At 43.6% G+C, this 27313-nt stretch overlaps 1 protein-coding gene across 1 annotated transcript in view; it reads right to left on the bottom strand.

Annotated features, from left to right (window-relative positions):
- Nucleotides 1-8365, bottom strand: part of IPO5 (importin 5) — a 45265-nt gene extending 36900 nt beyond the window's left edge. Inside the window, exons 1-2 of the mRNA XM_082498484.1 lie at nt 8258-8365; nt 3534-3614 (exon numbers count right to left, since the gene is read on the bottom strand). Of these exons, the coding sequence (XP_082354610.1) occupies nt 3534-3614; nt 8258-8350 (174 nt within the window). The 5' untranslated portion in view covers nt 8351-8365. The remainder of the gene's footprint in view (nt 1-3533; nt 3615-8257) is intronic.
- Nucleotides 8366-27313: the final 18948 nt, after the last annotated feature.

Here is a 27313-nt window from a genome sequence, read left to right on the forward strand (position 1 = left end):
TGCATCCCCAACAAAGAACTTCCATCTACCAATGAAGCATTAAAAAAGCAGAATTCTCTCCTAGCCTAGCACTGGATTCCTCTGCATGTCTAAATTACTGAGGTGCTCACATACAATTGGAATGTCAAAGGTATTAACATAAAAATTAGCCATAATACTCAAATTTCAACATACTGCTTCTTATCAAATAGAATTTGCAGTGTTTTAAAAAATGTTTTAGGATTTTACTGATGATGGAACCAAGGCACAAGACAAAAAACAAAATTGCTGAGCAGGGCAGCAGGAGAATTATGAACAGAAGTCTGGGATACAGTGTTCTCCACTGGCATTCAAAGTGTCCAGGTAATCCTATGCATTTTGTAAGAAAAAGATGGACCATCTTGTGTAGCAGTCACAGTGATTTTTCACTTTTGTTTTACTGTCCCTTTTAAGTCCTCAAGGAGGAAAACACGCATGGATGGAAGCAATCAATATTTAGGACATGGTCCAAAGATGGACTTGCACAACCTCATTTGGGGATCCAGACCCATGAGGAATTCAAAGCACGCAGTGCCTAAGGTCCGCATACAACTCAAAGACAGAACTGTGGTGCATCAGAAGTCCATGGGCTGCCTTCCCTCCCATCTAAATTCTGAACAGAAAGCTGCCCACAGAAGTAGTTTGCAGACTAAGAAATGCAACCCCTTCATGTGACAATACGGAGAGGAGGAAGGGAAAGGTCAGAGCCCTCTAAGAGGGCTGTGAGTACAGAAGAAACGGAGTTTTACACAGCATTTGCTATTCTATTTCACAGGGCTCACAATTAACTGTAAACTAGGACACGATTGAAAACTGTCAATCTAGAATTAACCAGGAAGAAAACAAATGCAGGAGAAAATGCAGAACTTCTTTTCCTCTCTAAGATTCAGGTGGTAAATCAAAGCTGCAAAGAAACAGCCTCTAACACCTGAGACACATCCTGAGAATATAAATCATCAAATAATCTGTAAAAAAATGCCACCTTTCTGTCCAACCCTTTAAAATGCAGTCGCATAAAAAGTAGAGTCCTAACTTCGTAACAGTGAGACTATATGTTCAGGAAGTTGGAGACCTGGGTTCAAGTTCCTCCTCATCCTGAGGTGTACAAACTCACATATCATCTGGCACAGAAGCATTCTAACTGCTATTTCAGACGCTTCCCTCCACTCTGTGAACAGTGTTACTCTGCTATCAGGAAAGTATGAAATAAGAACAGAGAGAAAAGGTGATTATTTCCACAGTTTAGGCATTTGGTTAGGAGAAAACCTGTTATACCGTTAAGTTTTTAAAAGAGCTATTTCTGATCTAGCTTAATGTTTTTTTCCACGTCAAATGCAAGTGGTCTTGGGAGCAGGATCTGAATCCCCATTTCTCCGTTTGAATGCAAAAAATAAAAAAAATAGGGTGCAGAGTCAGGTTTCCCACAGCTGCTGTCCAAATAGTCCTATGAATCTTGTATCCTCTATAACACAGCAGCCCAGCTCCTGCAAACAGGATGGAGCGTTTTCTTCAGCCTAGTCTTCCTGGGAGGGAGTAAAGTAATACAGAAGCTTCAGGATGAAGAAGAATCTGAACCTAGCTTTCCCATAGCCTGGTCAAGGGATGTTTAAAGTTCTAAGGCTTCTTCTAGCAACCTGTAATCAGTGGTGCCAGTCCATTCAATGTGCTCAGAGGACACACATCAGGCCCAAAGCCCTGCCCTACCCACTGGTGACATATGCACTATTCTGCCCAACATTTGGATCTACACAAAATATGCGCAGACACAAAATGCCTAGCTCTCGATACCAACACCATAATGAATACACACAGAATGCTTCCCTGCATGTTTATATGCAATGTTTAGATTAAGCATGGGGATGACTTCACTTATGCTCTAATTAGGTTACTATGTATTTGGATTTACAGGGAAGAGATGTTGTTTGGAGCTTTTATTAATCAGGATCGTTTGAGTCCAGCACCTAACATCTACTTAAGTTATGAGTTAACATTTAAGCCTTTCTTTGATTTATCCATTGGTGGAGTTAAACGTCAAGCTATTCTACAAATGCTAACCTCTGATGTCTTCAGTAAGAGTAACTTCTACAGGTGAAAAGTTTCTTTGCACTTGAGTAAGCTGGAAGCCAATTCATTGGCAAGATTCTGAACAAGTTTTAGGCTGGGCTATTTCCTTAGCTGATATAAATGAAATAAAATCAGTAAATACATGGAACAAGTATTTATTTACACAAGCATGACTTTGTAGTAGTCAGGTCAGACTTATCAAATGTATTCAAAACAGAAGCACGTGCAATGCAGCTATAACTTCTAGGACATACCATTATGTGATTATTATAGACAATACTATTCTGATAAAAAAGGGGCAACAGCAGCTCTTATTTTTCATGGCAAATTTAAATACAGGGGAGACTGCTCTACAGTTTTCTATCATTTGAAACACCTCAGAGGGGCACGAGAGAAAACTACAGCTCTTATGCAACCAGTTGCTGGTATAATATTGAAGGATTCTTTCAGAAGAACACTGCTTTGTAGGTAGATAAGCATCAGTTTTAGTAAGCTGATACCTACTGAGCATTAAAAAGCACAAATGGCATCTACCTCTAAATGGAATACAATCTACGAGAAGAGATCTTTATCCAGAGAGAAACAGCACACTTATACTCTCCTTACAATACTGTTCAGAAATTCTACATGCTACATCCTTCCATTGTTCAGTAAAACTCTAGACTTAAAAAAAAAAAAAAAAGTCAAACATTTTTACTTTCAAGTGACTCTGAAGTCTGTAGTATCTTGAAAGCTTAATAGTTCTTCACTCTGCATATCCAAGTGAATAATAGTTTTACCAATAAGTACTATGCCTGATTGCTACAGTGTGTGAGCCTTTACAAAATTAAGGAATAACTAAAAGGCACACTTACTGTATGCACACAGAAAAATTTTATATAGTGCTTAGGCTGCTCTCCATTCATTCTATAATGCTGATAGATGACTTAATGAGCATATCCTCCCCAAACAGGACAAAATACAAAAGCCATCTGAATAAAACATGCAAAACAACTGCTGCCATATCTGTCATGAATTCTGATTTGAGAAGCACAAGAAGTTTCAGATGATGCGTAAGTTTAACACATTTGAGCACAGGAACCTAAAATGGACAGCATTTCTCAGCTGTAACTTGAAAGAACGTCACAGCAACACTTACATATTAGTTACACATTTTAAGGAATGAACCCATTCATTAAGCAAAACACAAAATCAGAAAACAATGGAGATTAAGCAGTCACTTAAGAAAGACTACTTTTGAAAGTAAATATCCTACATAAAAAAGCCTCAGCGAGTGAACTAGGCATGCAGCAAACTAGATGAGTGGTCCCTCCACAAATGTGCAGTAAATTAAGTTGATTCATTTAATGCCCGACTTGTCCATTTATCACAAAATGACCAGCACTGATTTCTTCCCCTCTTCTCCAAGTTCCCTTGAAAACTTGCAGAATTCGAAGATTGTTGAGACTCACCTCCTCAGCAGCAGCAGTATTCCTGATTGCTTGTAGGAGGAATGTGATCTTAGATTGACCTGGAATATTCTCATACGTCTCCTGCATAAAAAGGGATGCAGCTTATTGTAAACGATTACTAGAATGCATGTGTTAAGCATTAATATGAATTGACTTGCCTTTTAAAACAACTTCAGTATCCATCCAGTTAATAGAAAATAACATAGCAAATAAAATTAAACCTATAAAAATAAAAATTTCTGACCTATTTTAAAATCATGAGAAAAGTCTTAGTTACCTAATAAGACCTGCTATATTGGAATTACCTACATACGCATTACTGGCCACTTATGAGATGAGTTAAGAAATACAACACAAGAACAAATATCCCCCTGGAAATACAACATATACAGAACACATATCCTTCTGGGAATTGATTGTAGCTTCTAAGATTAAGAACTTTGGAAGCTTGAGACTGAACTAAGACCAACAGGTTAATAATTGCTGGCAAATGTATAGTCTTTTCAGTTCTTTTTTTCAACCTTTTTACAGCCTTTCCAATATCATGCGGCAGTCACACATTACATATTTTGAGTAAGAACTTTTCATTTTTAAACCCTTGCCTGAATTTCAGGGAGACCACTTAGCCTCCCCCTTAGGGAAACCCTCTTAATAAAATGGAAAGTTTAATGAAAAGTTCAGTTATATTGTCTTACACACTTCTGACAAGCAGTTCATTCACTATGGCTTTTTAAATTAGATTGTTACTTAAAAGTTAAGAGTGAGCTCACAGCAAAATAACTTTTTCTATCCAAAACATGGTATACGTGAGCATTTTAAAATCATAAATGCTTGTTTCTAATATAATAAACCTATGTAGGTAAGAACAGGGGAATTGCAAGCTGAAGAACAATCACTTAAAACATTCGGAAATAGCTCTATACTTACTAACTCTTTCAGAGTAATTTTTTTGGACACAATCTTGAAGATAAATTACTCCACCCTTTCCAAATATTCACTACCCCATCCTGAACTTAAGGAGCAAGTCTACTACACAAAGCCCAGATTCCTTTCAATCAGTTCCCTGCCTGCCTACTTCCCATTCTTCCCATTTCAGCAGCTCTTTCCAATACTCTAGCAAATTTACACACCTTGACAGTATACCTGCTATTTTCAATAAATTAGTTTCCCCATCACACATTTAATGTTAGACATCGTCTTCCTCCACTTTCTGTACTTGTTTCCTAGTAGGCCTTGTTCATGGAGTCAATTCTTACTTCATATTCTCTCTAGTTGCTAATACACGCTCACAGTCAATGAGACTCTGAATCCCCAATGAATCCCTGCATTTAATCTAATCATTTCATGGAGACTGCAAAATTAAATGAGGTTTAGGGTCAGAAGAGAAAGTCTTCTCAGATTAACCATTTCCATGAATATTTATAGTGCACTACCATCTACAAATATAAAGACAAATACAGAAATAAGAAGGTTCTTTAAGCAGGTGCCCAACATGGACCTGAAGCTATGCTTTCACGGACAGGTGAAGCACTGTAAAAGCTGGCTTCCCTCATGACAATTATGATAATAATGAAATTCTATTTTCAGTTGTTTAAATTCACTAGAAATGGCAGCAACCTATGCAGTTGTTCACTGGCATAATTCTGTCAATTCAGTAAAGGGGATTCAGAGGATGTTAAAGAGCACCAGGGCAAGGTAGACAAGAGGAACACACGGCCAAAATCAGAATCTTCCCTCTGTGCTGGTAGAGGACTACTTTGCTGCTTCCACCCATCTTACTACCAGCCTTAGCTACACCCAAACTATGTACCTGGATCCTGCTACATCTTCACTGTATTCTTTTAGTCCACAATTAGTTGCCCAGCTACCTTATCCAGAGGTACAAATTTCTCACACAGCAAGACTGACTTTCAGAATACATGCAAGTATATATACAATAATGCAATCTATTATCTACACTTAGTACTCATGTTCTTCCAAACCTGAGAAATATACTTTAAGAATCACAAAATCACCAAGGCAAAGTAAATAAAAGTTTCTCTATCACAAGATAGGCACACAAATAAGAGAAAGACAGGCTTTTATAGTCAACAGACAACATTCCAGTAATTTTTAAGGGGAGATGAAATTTAATGAACCAGGTTTCAGCAAACTGGTTAGAATAAGTTATGAGTGTGCTAGCACATACACAGATCCATATAGATAAATACTTAAATAAAAACAGGGTTTCGGTCATTAGACCTTCCTCCTCCCCCTTCTGTTTTTTTACAGCTTTCACTACACCCCCTCCCAAATAGGGTCTGACTCTACATCTCCATCAAGTCTAGTCTTCAACATAACACCCCTCATCCTATTTTCAATGACCAGACCTGTTAGGAATAAGCCAAGTCCATCTCCTTCAGTTCCCTGTCTATCCATTTCTCATTCTCACAGGTTTTCATTGGACACAAATGAAAACCCGCTATTCAATTTACCTGCAGATATTTGAATCCCTATAGTATTCAATATTGCCTTCCAACAGCAAGTACACTCTAAAAAACTGATTGGACTATGCAGATGTTTAAGATCAAATATGAGTCCTGTATGATTTTAGTAAGCAGATATTCTAAAGGCTATGCAATACTTTCATCCAAAGAAATATTACTTCAAGAAACAGACAACTTAAAAAAAAAAAAAAGTCAATCTAGCTACACTGTAGAGACAGATTTGTGTTTCTAGATACAAGTTTGTTAACCCACCATGAAGACAACCAAGGTGGGTTCTCTACAGCCACGCATGGTGGAACAATAAGAGACAACGGGCATAAATTGAAAAAAGGAGGTTAAGACTGGATAGAAGTTCAGACCTCATTGCTCTAATGAGCACAGTCAAGCAGGAGGGGGTTACTCAGAGAACTTGTGCATTCTTCATTGTTGGAGGTTTTCAAGAGTCAACGGGACAAAGCCCCGAGTGACCTGGTCTGACCTGATAGCTGGCACTGCTTTGAACAGGAGATTGCACTACAGACCGCCTGAGGACCCTTCCACTCTGAATGATCCTAAACCATAAAAATACTCACAATACACCTTGGAAATATGCAGAAACCAATGCCAGATTCAGTGCAGTTAAATGAGTAAAAATTATACTACTCGCTTGTATTTGCATATGAATCTAATGGACTTGAAAAGCTTGGTTATCCATCGTGACAATGAAGGTTTCTTATTCTGATAGACCATAGTGCGTAAGTAGCTATGAAGATTAAAAAAACTCCAACTAATTCCAAGCAAGTTTGCGACAGAACATGCCAATTGTAAGAATCTAAGTTTTGGACTTCTTTTCCAAGAATGTTTTATTTCACGGGCATTATGACACTGCTGCCCAATAAAGTCGCTTTATTACAATTTTAATAAAGTTCAAAAAGTTGTGAGAAATATTCTTATGTCACATGCAGGCAACTGAGAAAGAAATTCAGCTCCCAGGGAATGGCCTCCATTCCATCTTTATGTTCAGGAATGTGGGAATAATTCTTGCTGCTTCTCTAGAAAGTGTGGTAAGCAATACTGAACTTTTCTAGCTTTCTAAAATTGTATGTCTCCCCTCCTCCTCATTCCCAAATTATATTTTAGGAATTTCCACTGCAGCATCAGGAACAATAATACTTTTTATTCTTCAGCAAACAATGTGCTGAACTCTGCTGACCGCTGAAGTGATGAGAGTGATAAAAGACCCGATGCAGCCATGCAGTGGGAATTCATGCTAAACCTAGACGCTAGTATTTAATTCAATGGGAGAGATTCCCCACTAGGCTTGACAATGGAGTCTTAAGCATGACAGAGAGAAAGAATTAACGTGGCTTAGCCATCACAAAGAATTTTAGCTGAAATAACACATCTGAAAAGTTTTTGCTGATAACAGAGAAACTCAGTATATTGAAAACGCTTCTTTTAGTGAAATATTTCTTAGCTGACGAAACACTTGAACACCCGGCCCATTTCGAACTTAAAAACCAAACTACTGTGTGGAAGTAGAAGGGGTCCTCGGATGGCGGGGGGGGGCGGCTGCGGCCCCGCTCCTGCCCCAGCACCGGCGGCAGCCCCGGGGGGCACCGACCCCTCTGCCAGGGCCGCTTGGGGAGCGCAGCGACCAGGCTACAAGCGCAGCCGCCCCCCCCGGGCCCTGCGAAGCCCTTCAATCACGCCCCTCCGAGCCCCGCACCCACCCCGGACCGACACCCGCCCTGACCTCCTTTGGGGCCCCTCACCTAGCGAGGACCGGCCCCACCACCCGCCTGGCCTCCCCTCGCCCCCCCGGCGGAACCGGGGCCGCGCTCCCTCAGGCCGGCCAGCCCGGGCGGAGCCGGCCCAGGCTCCGTCTCCCCGTGGGCTCCACACGGCGTAGGGAGAGGACAGGAGGCAGCCGAGGGCCGAGCGGTGCCAGACAGGCAGCGCCGACACGGAGGGGGTGGACACGGACGGACGGACCCCTCGCGCCCTCACGCGCGCGCCGGCGACCAGAGCCCTCGCCAACGGCCGGCGGCAACCGCCGCAAGCGCCCGGCTCCGCGGGGAGCGGGGAGGAAAGGCCCGGGCCGCCCCGGCAGCAGCTGGTGCCGCTGCTCACACGTGGGGCTCAGCCGGCCCCGCCGCCTCCCTGCCCCCCCCTTCTCCTCCTCCTCCCTCCGGCAAGGTCTGCGAGGTCTGACAGGCCGGCTTGGCGCCCAGGGCCGGGGCGCGGCGGACCCGTTACCTCGGCCTGCTTGCGGACCGCATTGTCTGGGCTGAGCAGGTTGCCCAGGAGAAGGTAGAACTGCTGCTGCTCCTGCTCCGCCGTCGCCGCCATTGCTGCGAAAGGGAAAGGGAGGGAGGGAGGCCGGGCGGGGACAGGGAGGCGGGGGAGGCGGGGAGGGGGAACGCCGGCCTCGCCGCCAGCGGAGGGAGAAGGGGCGGAGCCGCCGCCGCCGCGCTCTGCTGCCAGCTCTCCCCTGGGGCCGGCCGCGCCAGCCGCGCTCTCGAACGCTCCCATTGGCTGCCACGCACGGGGCCTCGCCCCCGATTGGCCTGCCTGTTCTATGACGTCCGAGCGACTCGAGGCGAAGGGGAGCGAGGGGTTGGGGATGGGAGGGGGGAAGCGGAGGAGCGACTGAACAACCGTCCCTGAATGAGGGGTTTGTCTCCTCTTGTCTCATTGGTGCGCCGCTGGGCCGGAGGCGGGAGGCAGAGGCGGGTAAACGCTCCGAAGGGCACTCTCATTGGCGGGCTGCTCCGGCGATCTCGTTCGGATTGGTCAGCGGCACGGTCGGGCGGTACGGGAAGGGAGGGGCCGCGCCGGCACGCTGAGCCGGGTCAGGGAGGTGGGGGAGGGGAGGGACGGGAAAGGAAAGCGCGGGAGATTGCTGAGGCGTCTCCCGCGCCTCCTCGGTGACGTTGTGCTGCTCCGCCCCTGCGTGCTGCTCCCTACGCCCGAGGGGGGCGGCGGGAGCGGTGGCGGTGGTGGGGAGCTGCGGCCACCGGAGCCCAGCTTGGGGCGGGGGATGGGAGGCCGCGCGTTGGCTCCCGGGGGCGGGTGGGGGAACCGGGGGCGGGGCCTCCGCCAGGTGCACGTAGGGGGCTACGGGGTGCAGGTCGGACTCACGGCAGGTGCGTGTAGGGGCCTGAGGCACGGAGGTGTCGGATCTGACGCGTTATCCTGCGTCGCGTGCGTTTATACGGGCCCTCGTGTAGCTCCGCTTCAAACGAGCCCGGTCGCCCTCGCCGTGCCCCCGCGTGTGCCTTCACGTGGGGCTGATGTGGTCAAAGCTATGTCGGATGTCAAAACAAGGGTCGGCAGTCCGCCACGTTCACGAATCCCAAGTCCGTGGTGGAATAAGAGGTAATCGGTAGCCCCAGTGCTCACACGGAGCATCAGGTTCGTGCGGTGCGTGGTGGGAGGCCTTTGGGTGCTGCCCCGCTCGCTGGCGAAGGGCCGTGTGCCTGGGGGTGCGGGAGGGAGCAGGTTGGGGTTGGGCCGTGGGGCAGCGGCTGGCCCGGGCGGGTGCCCTGTGGGTGGGCACAGCAGCAGGGCTGTGCCCTTGAAAAGCAAGAAGGGCAGCCAACGAGCTGGTGGGGAAAAAAAGGTAGAAACATCTTCTTGACTGAATTAAGAAAGAACTGCGGGCAGAGCTAGAGGATGATTGATTTTAAGCCGACCCAAAGCTCAGAAGGACCAGGGGTGAATTACGAAAGCAAGCATGCTTTCTAATCTGAAGTGCCCTCCTGCAAATGTCTTCAGACTCCAGCTATGTGGATTAGGTGTTTACAGCTTGTCACAGATTCTGGAGGGCCTTGTGGATGTGATCTTGAAATAACCATGGTTTTCCTGCCATTCTGTCACCTGTGGTTTCTATGAACTTTACTAAAATTGCTGCCTGCTTTCCATGTGTAAATGAATAAATGTATTTGCTTTCATCTTAATTTGTCTTAATGGTGATTTAATCATAAATCTGTGGTAGGATTATTAGCTAATGGATGCAGTATCTTATAGGGGTTAGGGAGAGAATGTAAACCTCACGATATGGAAGCTCGTTTTCTTGCCTGTACTGTTTTTTGTGGCTGTAGATGCGGGGAGTGCATTGTTACGTAAAACATTCTAATTGTCTTTGAGAAACAGCTGGGCAATCAGAGTTAGTAATTTATCTAAGACCTAAAAAACAGTTGCCAAAAATCATCTTTGGAGTACCAGAGTTGAAAGTCAGAGTCACTTAGAGCTCCCTTGGAAGGAGAGGGCAGAAACAATCCATGCAATTTGTTAGAGCAAGCCTAGCAAGAGACTCTGTGTGTGTTTCTCTGTTGCAGTGCGTATAACGCTTGTTAAACTCAGGTAATGCAATGCTCTAGGAATGCATCTGAATGTATTTTGTCCTGGTATTCAAAGTGTAGAAGGGAGCATCTGTACTGGGTTGAGAAGAACCTGCTGGTAAATCCAGCAGATCAACGCTGTTCCACTTCAAATCCTAACAGAGGTTGGTGAAGCAGATTAAAAACTTCACTTAAGTAAAAAGTAGCTGAGGTATCAGAAAGAGTCCCAAGAAATTCAAAATGTCCCTAGCACAATGTGGTCAGGGAGTCTGCCATGTCAGATGCTCGTTCTCACCTGGGACAGGTTTGAAGCCGAAGTGTGGGAAGCAGCCAGAAAGTATGCTGAAGAAGCAGATATTGGCACCAAAGATGGTTTGAACGAGTACCTGAGGAGGGCTCAAGTAGATACAGCCACAAAGCAGTTAGCAGCAATGCTGGTGTTGCTGGATATTGCCCAGCTTCTGCAGTCTGTCTCAAAAAAAAGACAGTGCAACGTCCTGAAAACGATTCCATATGTTTTGAAAGAAAGGAAGATGTTCATTAAATAGCAGAAATTGAAAGGATGACCTTGACCTCTTCTAACAGTCTAGACCCAAGGAGTGTGTTGAACTGTAGTTTATCCAAAGAAACTATTGACATTTTAAAACTCAGACAGATTGAGAAATTGGAAATTCAGGTCTTTGAAAAGCAGAAGCTTTATTGAAGTATCTATTAAACTTCACAACCCTGCTAACAAATGGATTATAAAGGAAGGGAGAGCTGGAAAACAATGATTTTATTATATCTGAGGAATGCTATAAGTTTTTTGCTAGAGTAATAGGAGATGTGGGATAACAGACAAAATGAGGAAAGGTATCAGACTCTTGTAAAATACTTTCTGATGCTGACTTACAGGTGGAGGGTTTGACATGTATGTATTGCAACCTTCAGAAGCAAAGAATGACATGAAGGGAGAGTACCGAAAAGAAAGATAAAGAAAAGAAAATAAAGCAAAATAAATCCAAACCTAGTCACTAAGCATAGTAACAAGCCAACTGTGTCTAGAGTCCTTAAGATGTCAACTCTACCATATGAGGAGATCTACCATATGCTTAAAGCGCCTGTTGATGGTCCATATGGATTCCATATCCTCTACAGATCACAAAAATGAAGCCATGATAGCCTGAGGGGCCAGGGAAGAGTTAAAAAAGTGCACGAAGGCAGATTTCCAGCAAAAGTCAACAAAATGGAGTAAGTGGATGTCAGTGGCAAGCTATGCTTTAGCAGGAGCTAGCCAAAGTCATCTCGGCAGAGCAAACTATCTGCTAAGAGGATGCAGTGTCTGAGGATTGTTCTGGCCAAAATTTGGGGTAAGACAAAGAAGTGCAAGCCTGTCAGTAATGAGCATCAATAGTGGACTATGGTTTTCACAAATTCTTCATTCATCTCTTTCTTGTACTCGAAGTTCAGGAAGGGCGTAGCAGTCTGTTCCCATGCCCAAAGCACAGGGAGTGGGATGCCTGTAAGTAAAAAGGGTGCTGATGGAGATGCTGCTCTTTCAACTCTACTCCAAGAAGCCCTGACCAGTGGCTTCCTGCTGTTTTTCTGCATTGATAAGACAGAGCTGCGATTGATGGAGGTGATAAAACTGTGCCTAGCCATGAGCTGAGAGCAGTACTAGGGTAGTGGTCACGCTAGGAGTCTGAAGAATTGCCATCAACCACAAATGAGACCCAAAATTCTTGGGTGGGGACTTTCTGAAGTCACTGAAATGGTTAATGAGCGTAATGCCAAGACAGGGAAACTTCTGGTGCAGGTTATACAGACCCTACACACTACAGATTTGAAAAGCTCCTGTATCTGTGAAGAAGCTTTGAACATTATGTAGAGCTGGGAAGAGGCATCCCAGACTTTTTACCTGCCAGATTTACTCGCTGAAAGTCAAGTATCCCTTAGAGGACATCAGACTGAGGGAATTTTGCTCTGCACAGAAAGCAGAACTCATAGGGACTTCTATATATGTCTGGGAGTATTTTCTGACAGACCAGGTATGCCTGATAAAAGAGTTCACACTAACCTTACCAGAGACCACCAGGCAGCGCAGAATGAAGTCTACTGGGCTGGGATAACCTGGCGAGATAGGTGATTACTCAAACAGGGTTCTTCCCACTGGTCATTTTGCTGAAGAGTGATAAAGTGGAAGAAGTAGGAGACAAGGTTTTTGTGTGGATGACAGATAATACTACGCTGAGGCTGTGCCTGCTGTATCATAGGTGGATGGTGGATGAGAAGCTCAATGGGAGCTGGCAATGTGTGCTTGCAGCCCAGAAAGCCAACCGTATCCTGGACTGCATCAAAAGAAGTGTGGCCAGCAGGTCAAAGGAGGTGATTCTGCCCCTCTACTCCACTCTTGTGAGACCCCACCTGGAGAACTGCATCCAGCTCTGGAGTCCCCAACATAAGAAGGAAATGGACCTGCTGGAGCATGTCCAGAGGAGAGCTACGAGGATGATCTGAGGGCTGGAGCACCTCTCCTATGAGGAAAGGTTGAAAGAGTTTGGGTTGTTAAGCCTGGAGAAGAGAAGGTCCCGGGGAGATCTTATTGCGGCCTTTCAGTACCTGAAGGGGGCCTACAGGAGAGCTGGGGAAGGACTTTTTACTAGGGCTTGTAGCGATAAGACGAGGGGGAATGGCTATAAACTGGAAGAGGGCAGGTTCAGACTGAACATTAGGAAGAAGTTTTTCACTTTGAGGGTGGTAAGGCACTGGAACAGGTTGCCCAGAGAGGTTGTTGAGGCCCCATCCCTGGAGGTGTTCAAGGCCAGGCTGGATGTGGTCTTGGGCAACCTGGTCTAGTGGGAGGTGTCCCTGCCCATGGCAGGGGGGTTGGAACTTGATGACCTTCGAGGTCCTTTCCAACCTAAACCATTCAATGGTTCTATGATAACACAAAGTGGATAATTTACTGAACAGCCTGAGCAGTACCAAATGCTACAACCTGCTGAACTTCACTAAGCTACACAAATAAATCCCACTGGAAAGATAGTAGCTTGTATTTGTCATAACGTAGGCCTTTGAGTTCAAGGCAAGACCATGTGATTTTGTTAATTTAGAGGGCACCTTTCCGACACTTATGAACCAAGTGTTTGTAAGACTGCATGATTTGATGTATTGACAACACAGAGGTTGGGTAGAATGCAAAAAACAATGGGTTTGTATTAAAAAAACTGGATAAAGTATGAAAATATAAATCAGGTTTAGTCAATACCAGCAAGAGGTGGTAAGGAGAGATGTAACCACTCTCTAAGACACTAAGATAAAGATACAGGGGATTAGGCTTTGCCAAAAAACAAACAAAAAATTGGTCATTCATAGGATTCCTTTCTTAGAATTCAATTCAATATTAGAGAATTCAATTATTGAAGATTTATAGATGGCTTCAGTGGTATTGTTGCTTTTATTAAGGCAGTTCGTCAAAAGTATCGGTCTGACAAGTTGGTCTGAACAGAGCCCTGTCACAGAGGCATTGAGCAGGGTAAAGAAACTTTCTGACCAGGTCTTGGCCAAGACTATGGTAAAATACTTGAACGACCTCCTAGTGCTTCAGACGCAGGTCTATGGATGACACTTTTCTCAGCATGCAAAGGGAGCATTGCTTTTTAAAGCAAGATATCAACACGAACAGAATTACTCCAAAACGAGTACATGGCCACTGTGTGGGCTATTAGATGAAACACCATTTCCTCAATCACAAATTCAGGGTCCCCAGGGAATAAGTAGCGGTGAGATTTTTGTCAATGTCTCATAATATCCACAGTAAATGTCCTTTATCCCTAGAGGGCAAAACTTGACAACCTTAAAATGAATTCAGTATGAAAGAATGTAGTTTTGAATGAGTGAACGTTGGCAGGTCTGATTACATATTTATTTCTTTGGCAAGCCTCTGTGCTCAAAGCATCTTGCCAGGCTGCGCCGGAATAGGCAGATTCACAACCCTTTTCATACGTTTATATTAGTTACTCACTATCCTTTTTATTGTACAGCATATTTTATAAGTACATAGAATGAAAGTAAAGCGGTATTTTTTCTGAGGCAATGAACAAGATACTGTGGAATACCTCCTGAGCTCTTGCCAAAAATTTTGCTTTTCCTACTGAAAAAGTTGAAAGCTGCCTGCTGTATCCAGACAGCAACTTAACAGCCTCCTTGCTGTCAGATGTACTTTAGGTTTGACATTTCATCAGGTATTATTCAGAAATAATGTAAAATCATGAAAACCATTGTGGAAATGCCCTACTACTATATGTAGGTGGGCTTGCCAGTATTCAAGATTCAGCTGTAGTTCCTGCTCCCCCCAGAACTGATTCTGCCTTACTGTTGCACAACTTCGTTTCTCCTTCCAGCTTCCCTATGCGTGGGAGAAAAGAGATTGCTAAACAGTCAAAATTCAACCCATTTTGCTATATTTATAGAAAAATAGGCCTTTCAGCAGGAATCGAATTTGCAAGTATTTGTGCATTAGACAAAGCATTAATTGGTTTGGCATATTAGTTGGCTTATAATTGGGAAATCTATTGGAAGGAAGAATATTCTGTAAGTGCATAATTACAACGCAGTGCATTTCCAAATTACTAAGATTTACATGCCCAAAACATGAGTTGAATGTCAAATTTCATTTATTCTATGGTTTATCTCGTAAATCACTTGCTAATTTTTTGCATATAAAATATTGCGTTTGTCACACCTTTATAAAAGTTTAGCTATTGTTAACCTGTTTCAACAAACCTCTGAAAGAACATTTTCAGATCTTCAGATTAAAGAAAATGTTAATTGCAAATTTAAAAGGGCCAGTATTAAGAGGAGATTAAGAAAACCATGAAAAAGTGACTCATTTTAAAGAAACCATTCAATAATCCATATGGAAGAAAAAAGACCTGAAATTCAATGTTAGTCATAATCTTTGGTAAGTAGATGGAAGGACATATGGACACAAGACAGGTAGGAACCCTATGCAATCTGCTGTAGGTGACCCTGCTCTGGCAGGGGGGTTGGACTAGATGATCTCCAGAAGTCCCTTCCAACCCTGACCATTCTGGGAAAATTAGATATGATTTGGTCAAGTGGTAGAGCAATGAAACCACCAATGTACTTTTGGGCTCCTCTGACAGAGCATGGTTTCCTGGAGTGGAGAGATGATCCTTGCGGTGGAAGAAGCATCACCTCGTGTGATCAGAGGAAAGTAGCAAACGCAAGTGCAGATTACAAGTTGTGTATGTGGCATTTCCGTTCCCTTTAATGAAAATTGAATGTGCTTATCACAGGGAAGACTCTAACCTCGAATTAGAGGACTGGAAAGATGCGTTTAAAAGGACAAGCTAAAAGAGATAATCAGCAATTACCAGGATAGATATTACAAACACAAATTACTCTGTTGAGAGTTATATGAAGTATTACGTACCTTTACACACCAGCTAAATTAAAGGAAAAAATATCCTTTGTCTATATTTTTGGAAAATTTCCCTTGAACTTCCTTGATAATATGAGGTCACGTATGTAAGTAATGGTGCTGTAATGTTGGCAAAAGGTCTGAAATGTATCTGCACAGGAAACTTTAATTATAGTGTTTTCCAAATCCTGAGTGCTTAGCTTTGTAAACTTAAATATTTTTCTAGACTATTATTTAAAAAAAAAAAGTAAAAAAATCTATCATATGAGATTGAGACAGAACATTGCAAAGGTATGGTCTTCCCTTTGGCCTGGCTTTGCAGGGTGTGAGTGTTTGAACCTGTCTGGCTGTACTGTCTTGGTCCTCCAGATTAGTTCCAGCTGTTAACCTGAGCAAAGCTGCCTCAGATGTGCTCTTGCAGAGTAAAAACGCAGTTCAACTGCAGGATTCTCATTCTAATCAGCATTTTCGAGAAATTTGCTTGAAAAAGTCGTGACAAGTCTGTATTATTTTTTTGAAGGTTGAGCAATATTTTTGAAAGCGTGCTAAGTTAAAATGGCTTTTTCCAGAGACACTTTATGTCATAAAACTGCATTTAAAAATCTCCCCAGTGCAAATTTCAAGGCCTTCCAAGCAGGCATGTCTCAAAGAAAAACTTGTAAGAATTTGTTAATCTGGTGTCCTGGTTCCAGCAAGGATGGGGTTAATTTCCCCAAGGAGCCGGCAGGGGAGGCAGGTGTGACCCATGCCCAGCTATAAGAGGCGCTAGCCAGGCAGAGGGGGGCAGTCGCCACTCGGGGATGGGCTGCGGTGGTGCTCGTTCGGTCCGTGCGCTGCGCGGCGGTACTGTAATCGCGTCCTTATACTCCTTTATCGGTGTTATTGGTTTTCTTTCTTCTTCCCTTTGGCTGTTCTGTTAAATTACGCTATTTCAACCCACGAATTTTGCCTTTTTCTGCCGATTTTTCCCACGGCTGTGGGAGTCGAGCGAGCGGCTGCGTGGTTCTTGGTTGTTGGGCGAGGCCAAACCACGACATGTGGGCAAACCAAAATACTGTCCTTTTCAGTCCCATTCTTGCAAATGCCTAGCTGTTCTGCATGAAATCAAAATAAAAGTGGATGATACGAACATGGAAAAGTTCAGTACAGGTTGTAAAGTTTGATAAAATTAAAAAAAGTGGGATACCAGCTGAGTTTGTATCATGCTTTAATTACCTTTTCATCTATAAGATACCTAGTTCTGTCATCTCATATAATTCTGACATGTTCCAGCCATTAAATTCCATTCTTGCCTGCGGCTCCTGGGGTCTGTTAGACACACAGTATGAAGTGGCATTGGTTCCAGTCACTTGTTTTTCATTATCCCTTAGAAACGGAAAGTTGTTCCAGAAGAAGAATGAAGGTCAAATTGTTTAATTAAAAGAAGATTTGATTTTTTTTTTTTTAAATAGCGATGGAGACCGAGAACAGTCTGTAAGACATATTGAGCTCCGAAGAGTTTAATCTAGTTTAGTTTTAATTTAGTTTTAATTGCCCTGAATACCAAACTTATCTTAGAAGTCTAGAAGGTACTTTATTTTTCTTCTTGTCTCTTCTAGCTTCCTAACACTACATTTCTCGAGCCCTCTGTCATCAAATAAATCTCACATAAGCTATCTGTAGTTCAGGTATCCGTATTCTTCATGCTCTTATTGAATTTATTTGTTAGGAGACTGTGATTCTTTTTTATGCCAAAGACAGGGCACAATATTTGTCATTTCAGTCAAACTGAAAAGATAATATCAGAATTTGAACAATATATTGTTGGATCACGCATGCTATTTGGGAAGATATGTACAATATCTCTTCTCTCTATGCTAATGGTTGTTTCTGCCCTTTATAGTTTGTAACAACTTCTCCTCCTCCAGCTCTACCCGAAAACATTTTTTTTTATTGTATTTTTTTAAGAAAAGCATTTCAAATATCTCTTTATTGTGCCTTATACCTTAATTAGCCTAAAATGTCAAGGTGCCAAGATACTAGTTTGCATGTCAATTGCTTCCTACTAGTGTAGCAGAAAAAGATCAAGCGCAGTTTCTACAGCAACAGGAATATGTTTTGAGTAGTATTCTCTTGTTATATTTTTCTAACATTTATGTAGTTTAATATAATATGTAAATAAGTGTAAATAGTACAAAGACTTTTTTTTTAACTGATGTGTTGAAGGGCTGGGTGCCTGAAAATACTTGTTGGATTTTTTTTCACATGTTTCAGTAAAACATACTACCTTTTGCTTGCCTTTTTTCTGTAGGGGAGATAGAAAAAGATAATGCAAACTGTAAAAAAACTCACACAATATCCTCCAGTGCAAAGGGTGATGGGTCAATGGTAGTTTGCTGTGGAGGTTTTTTTGTAAGAAGAAGATGAAAGACAGACAGATGTTTGATGAAACAGTTAATGAAAAAGAATGATGCTTGGAACAGTTGATAAAACAACTGCCAAAGGGGCATGTCCTATTGATGGATGCTTTATCTCTTTCAAGGAAACTATATTGCAGGTAATAAATACCAACAAACAGTAACGGCCATCTAAACAAAAGGTTTAGAAATCACCATACCTCTGGTTAACCTTAATGGAGCAATATTTGCTTGTTTTGGACAGAATCTCATTATGGGTAAATACAGATTTTTCAGGGAAGATCACATTTATCTAATGAAAGTTTTTTGTGGGACAGGGTGTTTAAATTCTCATAGTTTCAGTAAATGAAGTCCAGCATTTCTATTGTTCCTAAAGCCCAACCATGGCAATGGTCAAATAAAATGATTGGAAAAAGAAATGGATGAATGTGTTTTGTCTTTAAGATTAATGTAGGAAAATCAGATAAAAATTATCTGCAAGAAAGGATGATAAATTTGCAGAAGAGTCTCCTGCAGGGCTTTTCCTTGTTTTTCTTTTTTCTTAGATTACCTTTTTTTTTTTTTTTTACTTGCTGATATAAATACTTCAAAAATGTAGGGATGTAGGGACAGACACATTCTGTTGTTCTTAAAAATTCTCGAAGGAAATCAATGACACACTGGACCAGCAAAAACTCTGCCCCAGATTTTTCCCCTTAGGCATATAATGCAATATAAAGATAAAATCTATGGGAAAAGTGGATGTGTGATGTTTAACCTCTGTGTTTTCTGTGCTTGTTATTTGGATGCTGGGCACATTTCAGTCACTGTTTTTGTCTGCTACAGTCTAAGTTTGAGGTCCTGGATGTGTTACAATTGTAGAAGTCTTCCTAGGCAACCCATGCATAGCTTGGAAAGTAGGTTGTTTGGAAAAAGGGACAGAAGAAGAACAATTTTCATGACTCTTGCTATATTTGGCCTCCTTTGGTGCCATAGTCATAAATAAATGTGCTTTTCTTGGGAGGATATAATTCTGTTTTGGAAAATAACAACAAAGATCCAGAAGAAAAAAATAATAATTAAGTACCCCAGGAAAAATCAGTGATGGAGGTGGAAGGTGAAAACTTAGAATTGTATTAGAGTTCCTCTTGTGGGTCCGAAATCCTCGCTCCTGCTTTCTCCCCTGCATGCTTTGCTCCTATGTGGTAAGGCACATCTCCTTACACTGAGCGCATCATCCTCTAATGTCAAGCATCTGCCACATGCCCATCTGAAATATCTATCAATGGGTGATGACAAAGCATCTGAGAGATTAAACTGGAGGCATTATGGGCCTTCCTCCAGCCATTAAAAATAGAAGTTTGAGATTTTCTTCCAACCTTCTGATTTCCCATGAAAAGTTTGGGTTTGCTTCCCCTTACAGAGAGGGCGCCAGGTTAGAAGGATTATAAACTGGACTCAGTACGGCAATTTTTGTTCTTAATGGGAAAATTTTTAACATAATGACTTGGTTGTTTATCGGTTACAGAAAATATCACCTGGAGGGTGTCCTGAAGTGATTTCCCAGAAGGAAACACTCTTTCCCCAAAAGAGATTATGAATTCAAATAGACCTCTGCTTATCCTCGGTAATGTTAGGCGAGAAACCAGCATGCTGACGCAACAGCATCCTGCTTAGTATGTAACATTCGGCAGGCAACCAGCAGCTCTGCCTCGGTTATACTGAGTAGTGCTCCCATGTGTCTCAGAAGTCATTTACACGCCGCGGTGTGAGTGAGTTGTCCAATGAAAGCATCTGCTTGTGAAGGGTGCGTTGCAAGAACTTTTTAAATGGTTAGGTCTGGAAAAGTGTGAGGATCCAGTGAGGAGAAAATGCTTTGGCTGCTAAGTCAAGGACTGCAAGATTTTTGTGGCAGATAACAGTTCAATTTCCCAGGTAAAACACAGTCTAATTTCTGTGATAAAAGCAAGCAGCTTTGAAGACACAACAGGCAAGGTGTGGTTGCTTTGACTAAGAGCACACGTCTTGATGTTTTAGGTGAGAATATGCTTGGCCATGATTCATCTTGAGTATCAACCCATTTTAAGAAACGTGCATAGCCTCTGCGACCACCACTTGTCTGGATTCAGGTGATCAGGCTCTGAGGGCCGTCAGCATTGCCTCTCGCACATGGGAAACATACACACCAGGAGCAGCTTCCATGCTATGGCTTGGTTCATCTCTGCTTCTAGACATCTTATGCTGTGTGAGATTTATTTCCTTGCCAAAGCCACTCAGAGCCCATACAGCCGGCTCGCTTTTCCCTCCAGCAATGTCACCACCTTCCTCAAAGTGCCTGTGGTTGTCAGCAGTCAGCCCACTTGTTTGTACTGCATGGCTGATGTGATGACAACTGGCCTCCTTCAGGGTTGGCAGCATGCTTTGGGAGCTCACGCAGAGAAATTCTGCATCGTCCTGGAAGTACCTTTGCCTGCAAAAGGTCCGTGTTATCCTGTTAGCTGTGGGGGATGCTGTACCATGCACAGCTAGAGCTGCAGGCACAACTTGCTCTTGCCCGAGTGCCTTCACGATGGGGAGGAACCACTTTTCTGCTAAGAGAAGGAAGATGCAACATTTTACAAGGGCATGTAGTGATAGGACAAGGGGTGATGGCTTCAAACTGGAAGAGGGTAGATTTAGATTAGGTATTAGGAAGAAATCTTTCACTATGAGGGTGGTAAGACGCTGGAACAGGTTGCCAAGGGAAGTTGTGGAGGTCCCATCCCTGGAAGTGTTCAAGGCCAGGTTGGATGGAGCTTTGAGCAACCTGGTCTAGTGGGAGGTGTCCCTGCCTATGGCAGGGGGGTTGGAACTAGACGATCTTGAAGGTCCCTCCCAACCTTAACCATTCTATGATTCTATGATGAAGGCTCTGGAAAAAGGGGCCTTCTGTGAGGAGGCCTTGTACAGGACAGACACAGTCGCAGCTGGATCGGAGCACTCTCACGTCGTGGCCAGGGTAAGTCGTGCAGCAGAGCAGAGGAATTGTGAATGGAGCAGCTGAAGATTGCCCAGGAGTGCTGGACTCAGTGGATACTCAGGATGCTCAGGCAATGTCCAATTTTTCACCTAACTGGGGAACACCTGAGCACTCCCAAAAGAGAGAAATGTCACAAATAGGTTTGGATAAGAATCAGAAAAAGGGTTTTCTTACAAAAGTGAGACAGATTATGGGGTTGCTTAATTAGAATTCTAAATTATGAACAAACGTGTCTAAATAATTTCCTCTCATCATGACTCTCTGCTGAAAAAGAGCCTTTACCTCAAGGACTGCTTTAGAGATCAGCCAAATTTTCCAAGGAAACCTCTCTGAAGCCAGAGATTTTTTTTTTTTTTTTTTCCTATGGAATGAACCCCAAACATTGATTCTGCACAACTGGACTGTCTTCCAGTAAAACACTGTGGTCAGTGCACATACCCATGCCATGCGTGAAAATTGCGCTGAGCAATTACTAGTGTATGTGCTGCTTTGAGATTAACCAAACAGCATGAAATATGCATGTGGGTCTCTGGTGGTGGTGGATAACTGATGGTGTGCCAAGTCTTTAACACTCCTGGGGTGAGGACTGTTACTCTGCACAAATATGCCTTGCTGGGTTCACTTCATATTTTGCATTGACTGATGGCTGATTTATTTGCCAAATGAAGTATCAGTTTTATTTACCAAATTTAATATGTGAATCTCTCTGTTTGGCAGGATCAGCTTATTGGGCATGGTTTTGGTTTTACTGGCTTGTGTGGATTGCTTGCTGCTTCATTATGCCTGAAGAAAACTTTTGAGTATGGCTACCGCTTCTTATTTCTTCACAATTAAGTGAAGAACAACTAGTGATTAAATAAACAGTGCCATTAAACCCATGCATTTACCCTAACACAAATTTAGTATCAATGAAATGAAGATTGCTGGTACTTTATAAAAAGGAAATTAGCTGTCTTAACTATCAAAACGCTATCTGAAAAATCAAAGTAGAAACAAATGCAGGCAACTGTAATGGTAGAGAATAGAATAGAATAGAATAGAATAGAATAGAATAGAATAGAATAGAATAGAATAGAATAGAATAGAATAGAATAGAATAGAATAGAATAGAATAGAATATTTCAGTTGGAAGGGAGCTACAATGATCATCTAGTCCTGACCAATTCAGGGTTGACCAAAAGTTAAAGCATGTTGTTAAGGGCATTGTCCAAATGCCCCTTAAACACTGACAGGCTTGGGGCGTCAGACCACCTATTCCAGTGTTTGACCACCCTCTCGGTAAAGAAATGCTTCCTAATGTCCAGTCTAAACCTCCCCTGGTGCAGCTTTGAACCATTCCCATGCATCCTGTCACTGGATCCCAGGGAGAAGAGCTCAACATCTCCTCCACTTCCCCTCCTCAGGAAGCTGTAGAGAGCAATGAGGTCACCCCTCAGACTTCTTTTCCCCAAACTAGAAAACACCAAAGTCCTTAGACGCTCCTCATAGGACATTCCTTCCAGTCCTTTCACCAGCTTTGTTGCCCTCCTCTGGACACATTTGAGGACCTTCACATACCCGCTGCCTGCAGTGCCCATCTTATTTCCCTTCCGTTTTAATCCCTTTCTGTACTTACCGTGGCAGATCTCCCCATGAGGTGTCTGTTTGGTGTTCAGTTACTGCAGGCTCCCTATTTATTCAAAGAGCAGTAGCTGCCGCCCAAGGGCAGTTCAGTTCACCTGGCTCTGGGATCATCCTGGGGAGTTCCTCTCTTCCTCTTTCTGTTGATGAAGCCCAGGATGACAGGATTTCCAGCCATTAGGTCGGGTGGGTTTAGATCCTCAGTCACATTGCATGGAAGCTGAGAGGAGGAGGGCTGCTTTCCTCCCTGCTTGCTGGCGCTACCGACAACTCCATGTCTTGAAGAGTTGGTGGACTGGGAAACCCTGAGCACGAGGGATTTGGCAACATCCTTACTCTAGCTGGGTTGGAGGAGTTGCTGACTGGAGTCACGTATGCTCGTCTTTGTGCTGGAAATTACAGAAATCCCACAGAGGGGTGCAGTGCTGCAGAAATCAATGCGTAGACTTCACATAGAGTGCACAGAGTCCATTACTGGTACTTGTCTCTGTATGAAATACTGCAGAGGAGTCTGTTTGGACATCAGTTTGAGAAGCAGTCTGGTAAATTTAGCTCTGTTGAAATAACGAAATAACCAGATTAAATGTTAAAAACTCTGCCTGCGCAGCAATAGTTTTCAGTTTCACTTCCTAGAAAGGGAGAAGGACGTCCTGCTGAACAGGCTCTTCTGTATTCTCTGGGGACTGAGATGCAGTAATTGTGGTTGCATGCTAAGGACCTTTTGCAAGAGTCCCCTCTTCCTCCTTCTACCAGTGAAGCCGGTCTTCTTCCTGTGAAGCAGGTCTCCTGGAAGAAGCACATCATGGAAGCAAATGAATGTGGTGTCTGGTGCATGGCTGGGCAAAGGACAAGAGGAAGAGAGGTCATTAATGAAACAAGTCTGTCCTTACCCTTTCTGTATATCTGCATGAAATGGAAGACTTTGAGTCATAAAGATATAGCAACTAAGCCATGAAAAAGGATAAAAGGTGCTTTCTCAGTTTTCAGGGATCATAGGACCCTTCTCAGTGCTGGAAAAACCACTGCCATCTCCAAAAGCTTTCTTAAATCCTGTGAGAAAGAAGCAGCAACCCAGCAGACATCGCATCAGGTACCAACCTGCTGCTGTGTCAGCAACGGCTAACCAGAATAAAGAGCTCTCTGCCAACAGGTAAGGCTCGTTCAAGGTGGGGTGTGCTTACCTTTCCCATTTACTCTGCGCGGGCAGATCCTACAGAAGAATGAATAGAATATAGCCACGCCAAGCTCTCTTGTTCAGCGAATGTCTTATGATTGTCCAAGCTGAACAAGAGAGAGGTAGATTTCCCTCTTTCTTTTGCCTTCAGCTAGGTCCGTCTATAACCCTGCAGGTGTGTACCTCCATTCATTCAGGCCTCTGATTGGTGAGAACTTCGCTTTTTTGTTTAGAAGACTAGTACTAACTTAAGACTGCCTTCTCCTTGGCAACTTTGAAAAATACCTTGTTATAAGTCTTTTTTCTTCCCATGCAGAATGTTGCAAGAAGAGGTATTACTCTGTCTATGAAATACACTTTATCCCATCATATTCCTTATAATTTTGTAATTATTCTCAAATATAAAATTCTAAATAAAGTATTTTTTCTTTAGTGTCACTTTGCTGTGTTGCGTAAGTGTAACACCAGTAAAGTTTGTGAGAAACTGTAATATTGAATTATACTATCTAAAGAATTCCTAAGGGAAATATTAGGAAGTTTTACCTTCACAAACATTTGTATTGGATTTGCGTGGCAAGGGTTTGGTAGCGTGGGGTGGGGGTGCTGCAGGGGTGGCATCTGTAAGAAGCTGCTAGAAGCTTTCCCCATGTCCAAGAGAGCCACTGCCAGCCGGCTCCAAGACAGAACCACTGCTGGCATAAGCTGAGGTCATCAGCAACGGTGGTAGTGCTTCTGGGATAACATATTTAAGAAGGGAAAAATACTGTCCAACAGCAGCCAGAGGAGAGGAGTGAGAAGATGTGAGAGAAAGAGCCCTGCAGGCACCAAGGTGAGAGAAGAAAGAGGGGGAGGAGGTGCTCCAGGTGCCAGAGCAGAGATTCCCCTGCAGCCCATGGTGAAGACCATGGTGAGGCAGGCTGTCCCCCCGCAGCCCATGGAGGGTAACAGTGGATCAGATATCCACCTGCAGCCTGGGGAGGAGATGACATCGGAGAAGGTGGATGTGCCTGAAGGAGTCTGTGACCCTTTGGGAAGCCTGCGCTGGAGCAGACTCCTGGCAGGACCTGTGGCCCTGTGGAGAGAGGAGCCCATGCTGGAGCAGATTTGCTGTCAGGACACGGGTGGGGTGGCTGACACCCCAGAGGGCCATGCTGCCATCCAGCGTGACCTGGATAGGCTGGAGAGCTGGGCAGAGAAGAACCTCATGAGGTTCAACAAAAGCAAGTGCAAGGTCCTGCACCTGGGGAGGAAGAATGTAAAGCGCCAGTATAGGTTAGGGGCGGACCTGCTGGGAAGTAGCTCTGAGGAGAAGGATCTGGGGGTTGTGGTAGACAGTAAATTATCCATGACCCAGCCATGTGCCCTTGTTGCCAAAAAGGCCAATGGAATCCTGGGCTGCATAGGGAAGAGTGTGGCCAGTAGGTTGAAGAAGGTCATTCTCTCCCTCTACTCTGCTCTGGTGAGGCCACAACTGGAATACTGTGTCCAGTTTTGTGCTCCCCAGTTCAAGAGGGACAGGGAACAGGAGCGAGTCCAGTGAAGGGCAACTAAGATGATTAAGGGCTTGGAGCATCTCCCTTATGAGGAAAGGCTGAGAGAGCTGGGACTCTTTAGCCTGGAGAAGAGAAGGCTGAGGGGAGACCTTATTATGGCGTACAAGTATCTCAAGGGTGGGTTGAAGGAGGATGGAGCCAGGCTCTTTTCAATGGTTCCAAGTGACAGGACGAGGGGTAACGAGCACAAGTTAGAACATGGGAAGTTCCGTTCAAATATATGGAAAAACTTCTTTACGGTGAGGGTGCCAGAGCACTGGCACAGGCTGCCCAGGGATGTTGTGGAGTCCCCTCCTCTGGAGGTTTTCAAGACCCGCCTGGATGCAGTCCTGAGTAATGTGCTCCAGGCAATCCTGCTTTAGCAGGGGAGTTGGACTAGATGATCTCTCGAGGTCCCTTCCAACTCTGGAAACTCCGTGATTCTGTGATTCTGTGACTTTTGATTCCATGTGGGACCCATGCTGGAGCAGTCTGTTCCTGAAGGACTGCACCCCGTGGAAGGGACCCACAGTGGAGCAGTTTGTGAGTGCAGCCTCTGGAAAGGACTCACATTGAAGAAGTTTGTGGAAGACTGTCTCCAGTCTGGGGGGGAGGTCCCCCCTGGGGGAGGGACCCCATGCTGGAGCAAGGGAAGAGTGTGAGGAGTCCTCCCCCTGAGGAGGAAGGAGCGGCAGAGACAACGTGTGATGAACTGATCATAACCCCCATTCCCCATCCCCTTGTGCTGCTGGGGAAGGAGGTAAAGAAAATTGGGAGTGAAGTTGAGCCTGGGAAGAAGAGGGGGGGGGGGGGGGTGTTTTAAGATTTGGTTTTATTTCTCATTATCCTACTCTGATTTGATTGATAATAAATTAAACTAATTTCTCCAAGGTGAGTTTCTTTTGCCTGTGACAGGGATGGTTGAGTGATCTCCCTGTCCTTATCTCGACCCACGAGCCTTTCATTGTATTTTTTCTTCTCTGTCCAGCTGAGGGAGTGATAGAGCGGCTTTGGTGGGCACCTGGCGTCCAGCCAGGGTCAACCTACCACAACGTGTAGCGTTTTTCATGAAGTTAAACTGATACTCAGTTAGCGTGCCATGCTCCTTCCTGGTTTTGACCCTGTAGGGCAGGAGTCCCATTGAAGTCACAGGAACCCAGAGAGGAGCCGTCTGTTGCAGTATTGGTTGTACTTTGTTTCCATGCTGAAATTAAATATAAAGAGTTACCCTCAGCAGTGCTTACAAGGTAATACGAACATATCTTGAAATTCGCAGGTCCTTCTAACAGGTTTTCAGATCAACTGTTTCCCCTGAGTTTTACAGTATTCTACTCAATATCAAGGAAAGTTTTCTTTTGCCGTCTTCTGTTGTAAAAGCCTCTTCTGCAACATAAAAATGAAATGTGTTTGTTGACAAAGATCACGTAAATCCATTTGCTCTGCTTATTCTAGTTTGGTTCTTGTGTACACTTGTTTCATGGATAAAAATATAATTTAAAGTGTTCCTCATACTTTATATTTGCTTATTGTCATAACTGAAATTCTCTAAGCGGCTGGCCACCAGAAGCACCTCTGTTCTGAATACTTTCTAAATAACAAGGCTTTGAAGCTTTCCTCTCCAGAGCTATTTCAAAATGTCAAGAGAAAAGTTATTCTATCACTTTATCTGTAACAGTCACTATCTCAGATAAAATATATGGTTCTATTTCCCTGTCATTTGGATCATTTGATTGGATATATTTAGCAATTTTCCTTTTAATTGGAATTTCTGCTTATTCTTCATGACAATTATTGTGAGCCTCACCCCATAATTTCCAAACTAAT

Source organism: Vanellus vanellus (assembly GCF_965231255.1).
Source record: "Vanellus vanellus genome assembly, chromosome: 1".
Taxonomy (NCBI): domain Eukaryota; kingdom Metazoa; phylum Chordata; class Aves; order Charadriiformes; family Charadriidae; genus Vanellus; species Vanellus vanellus.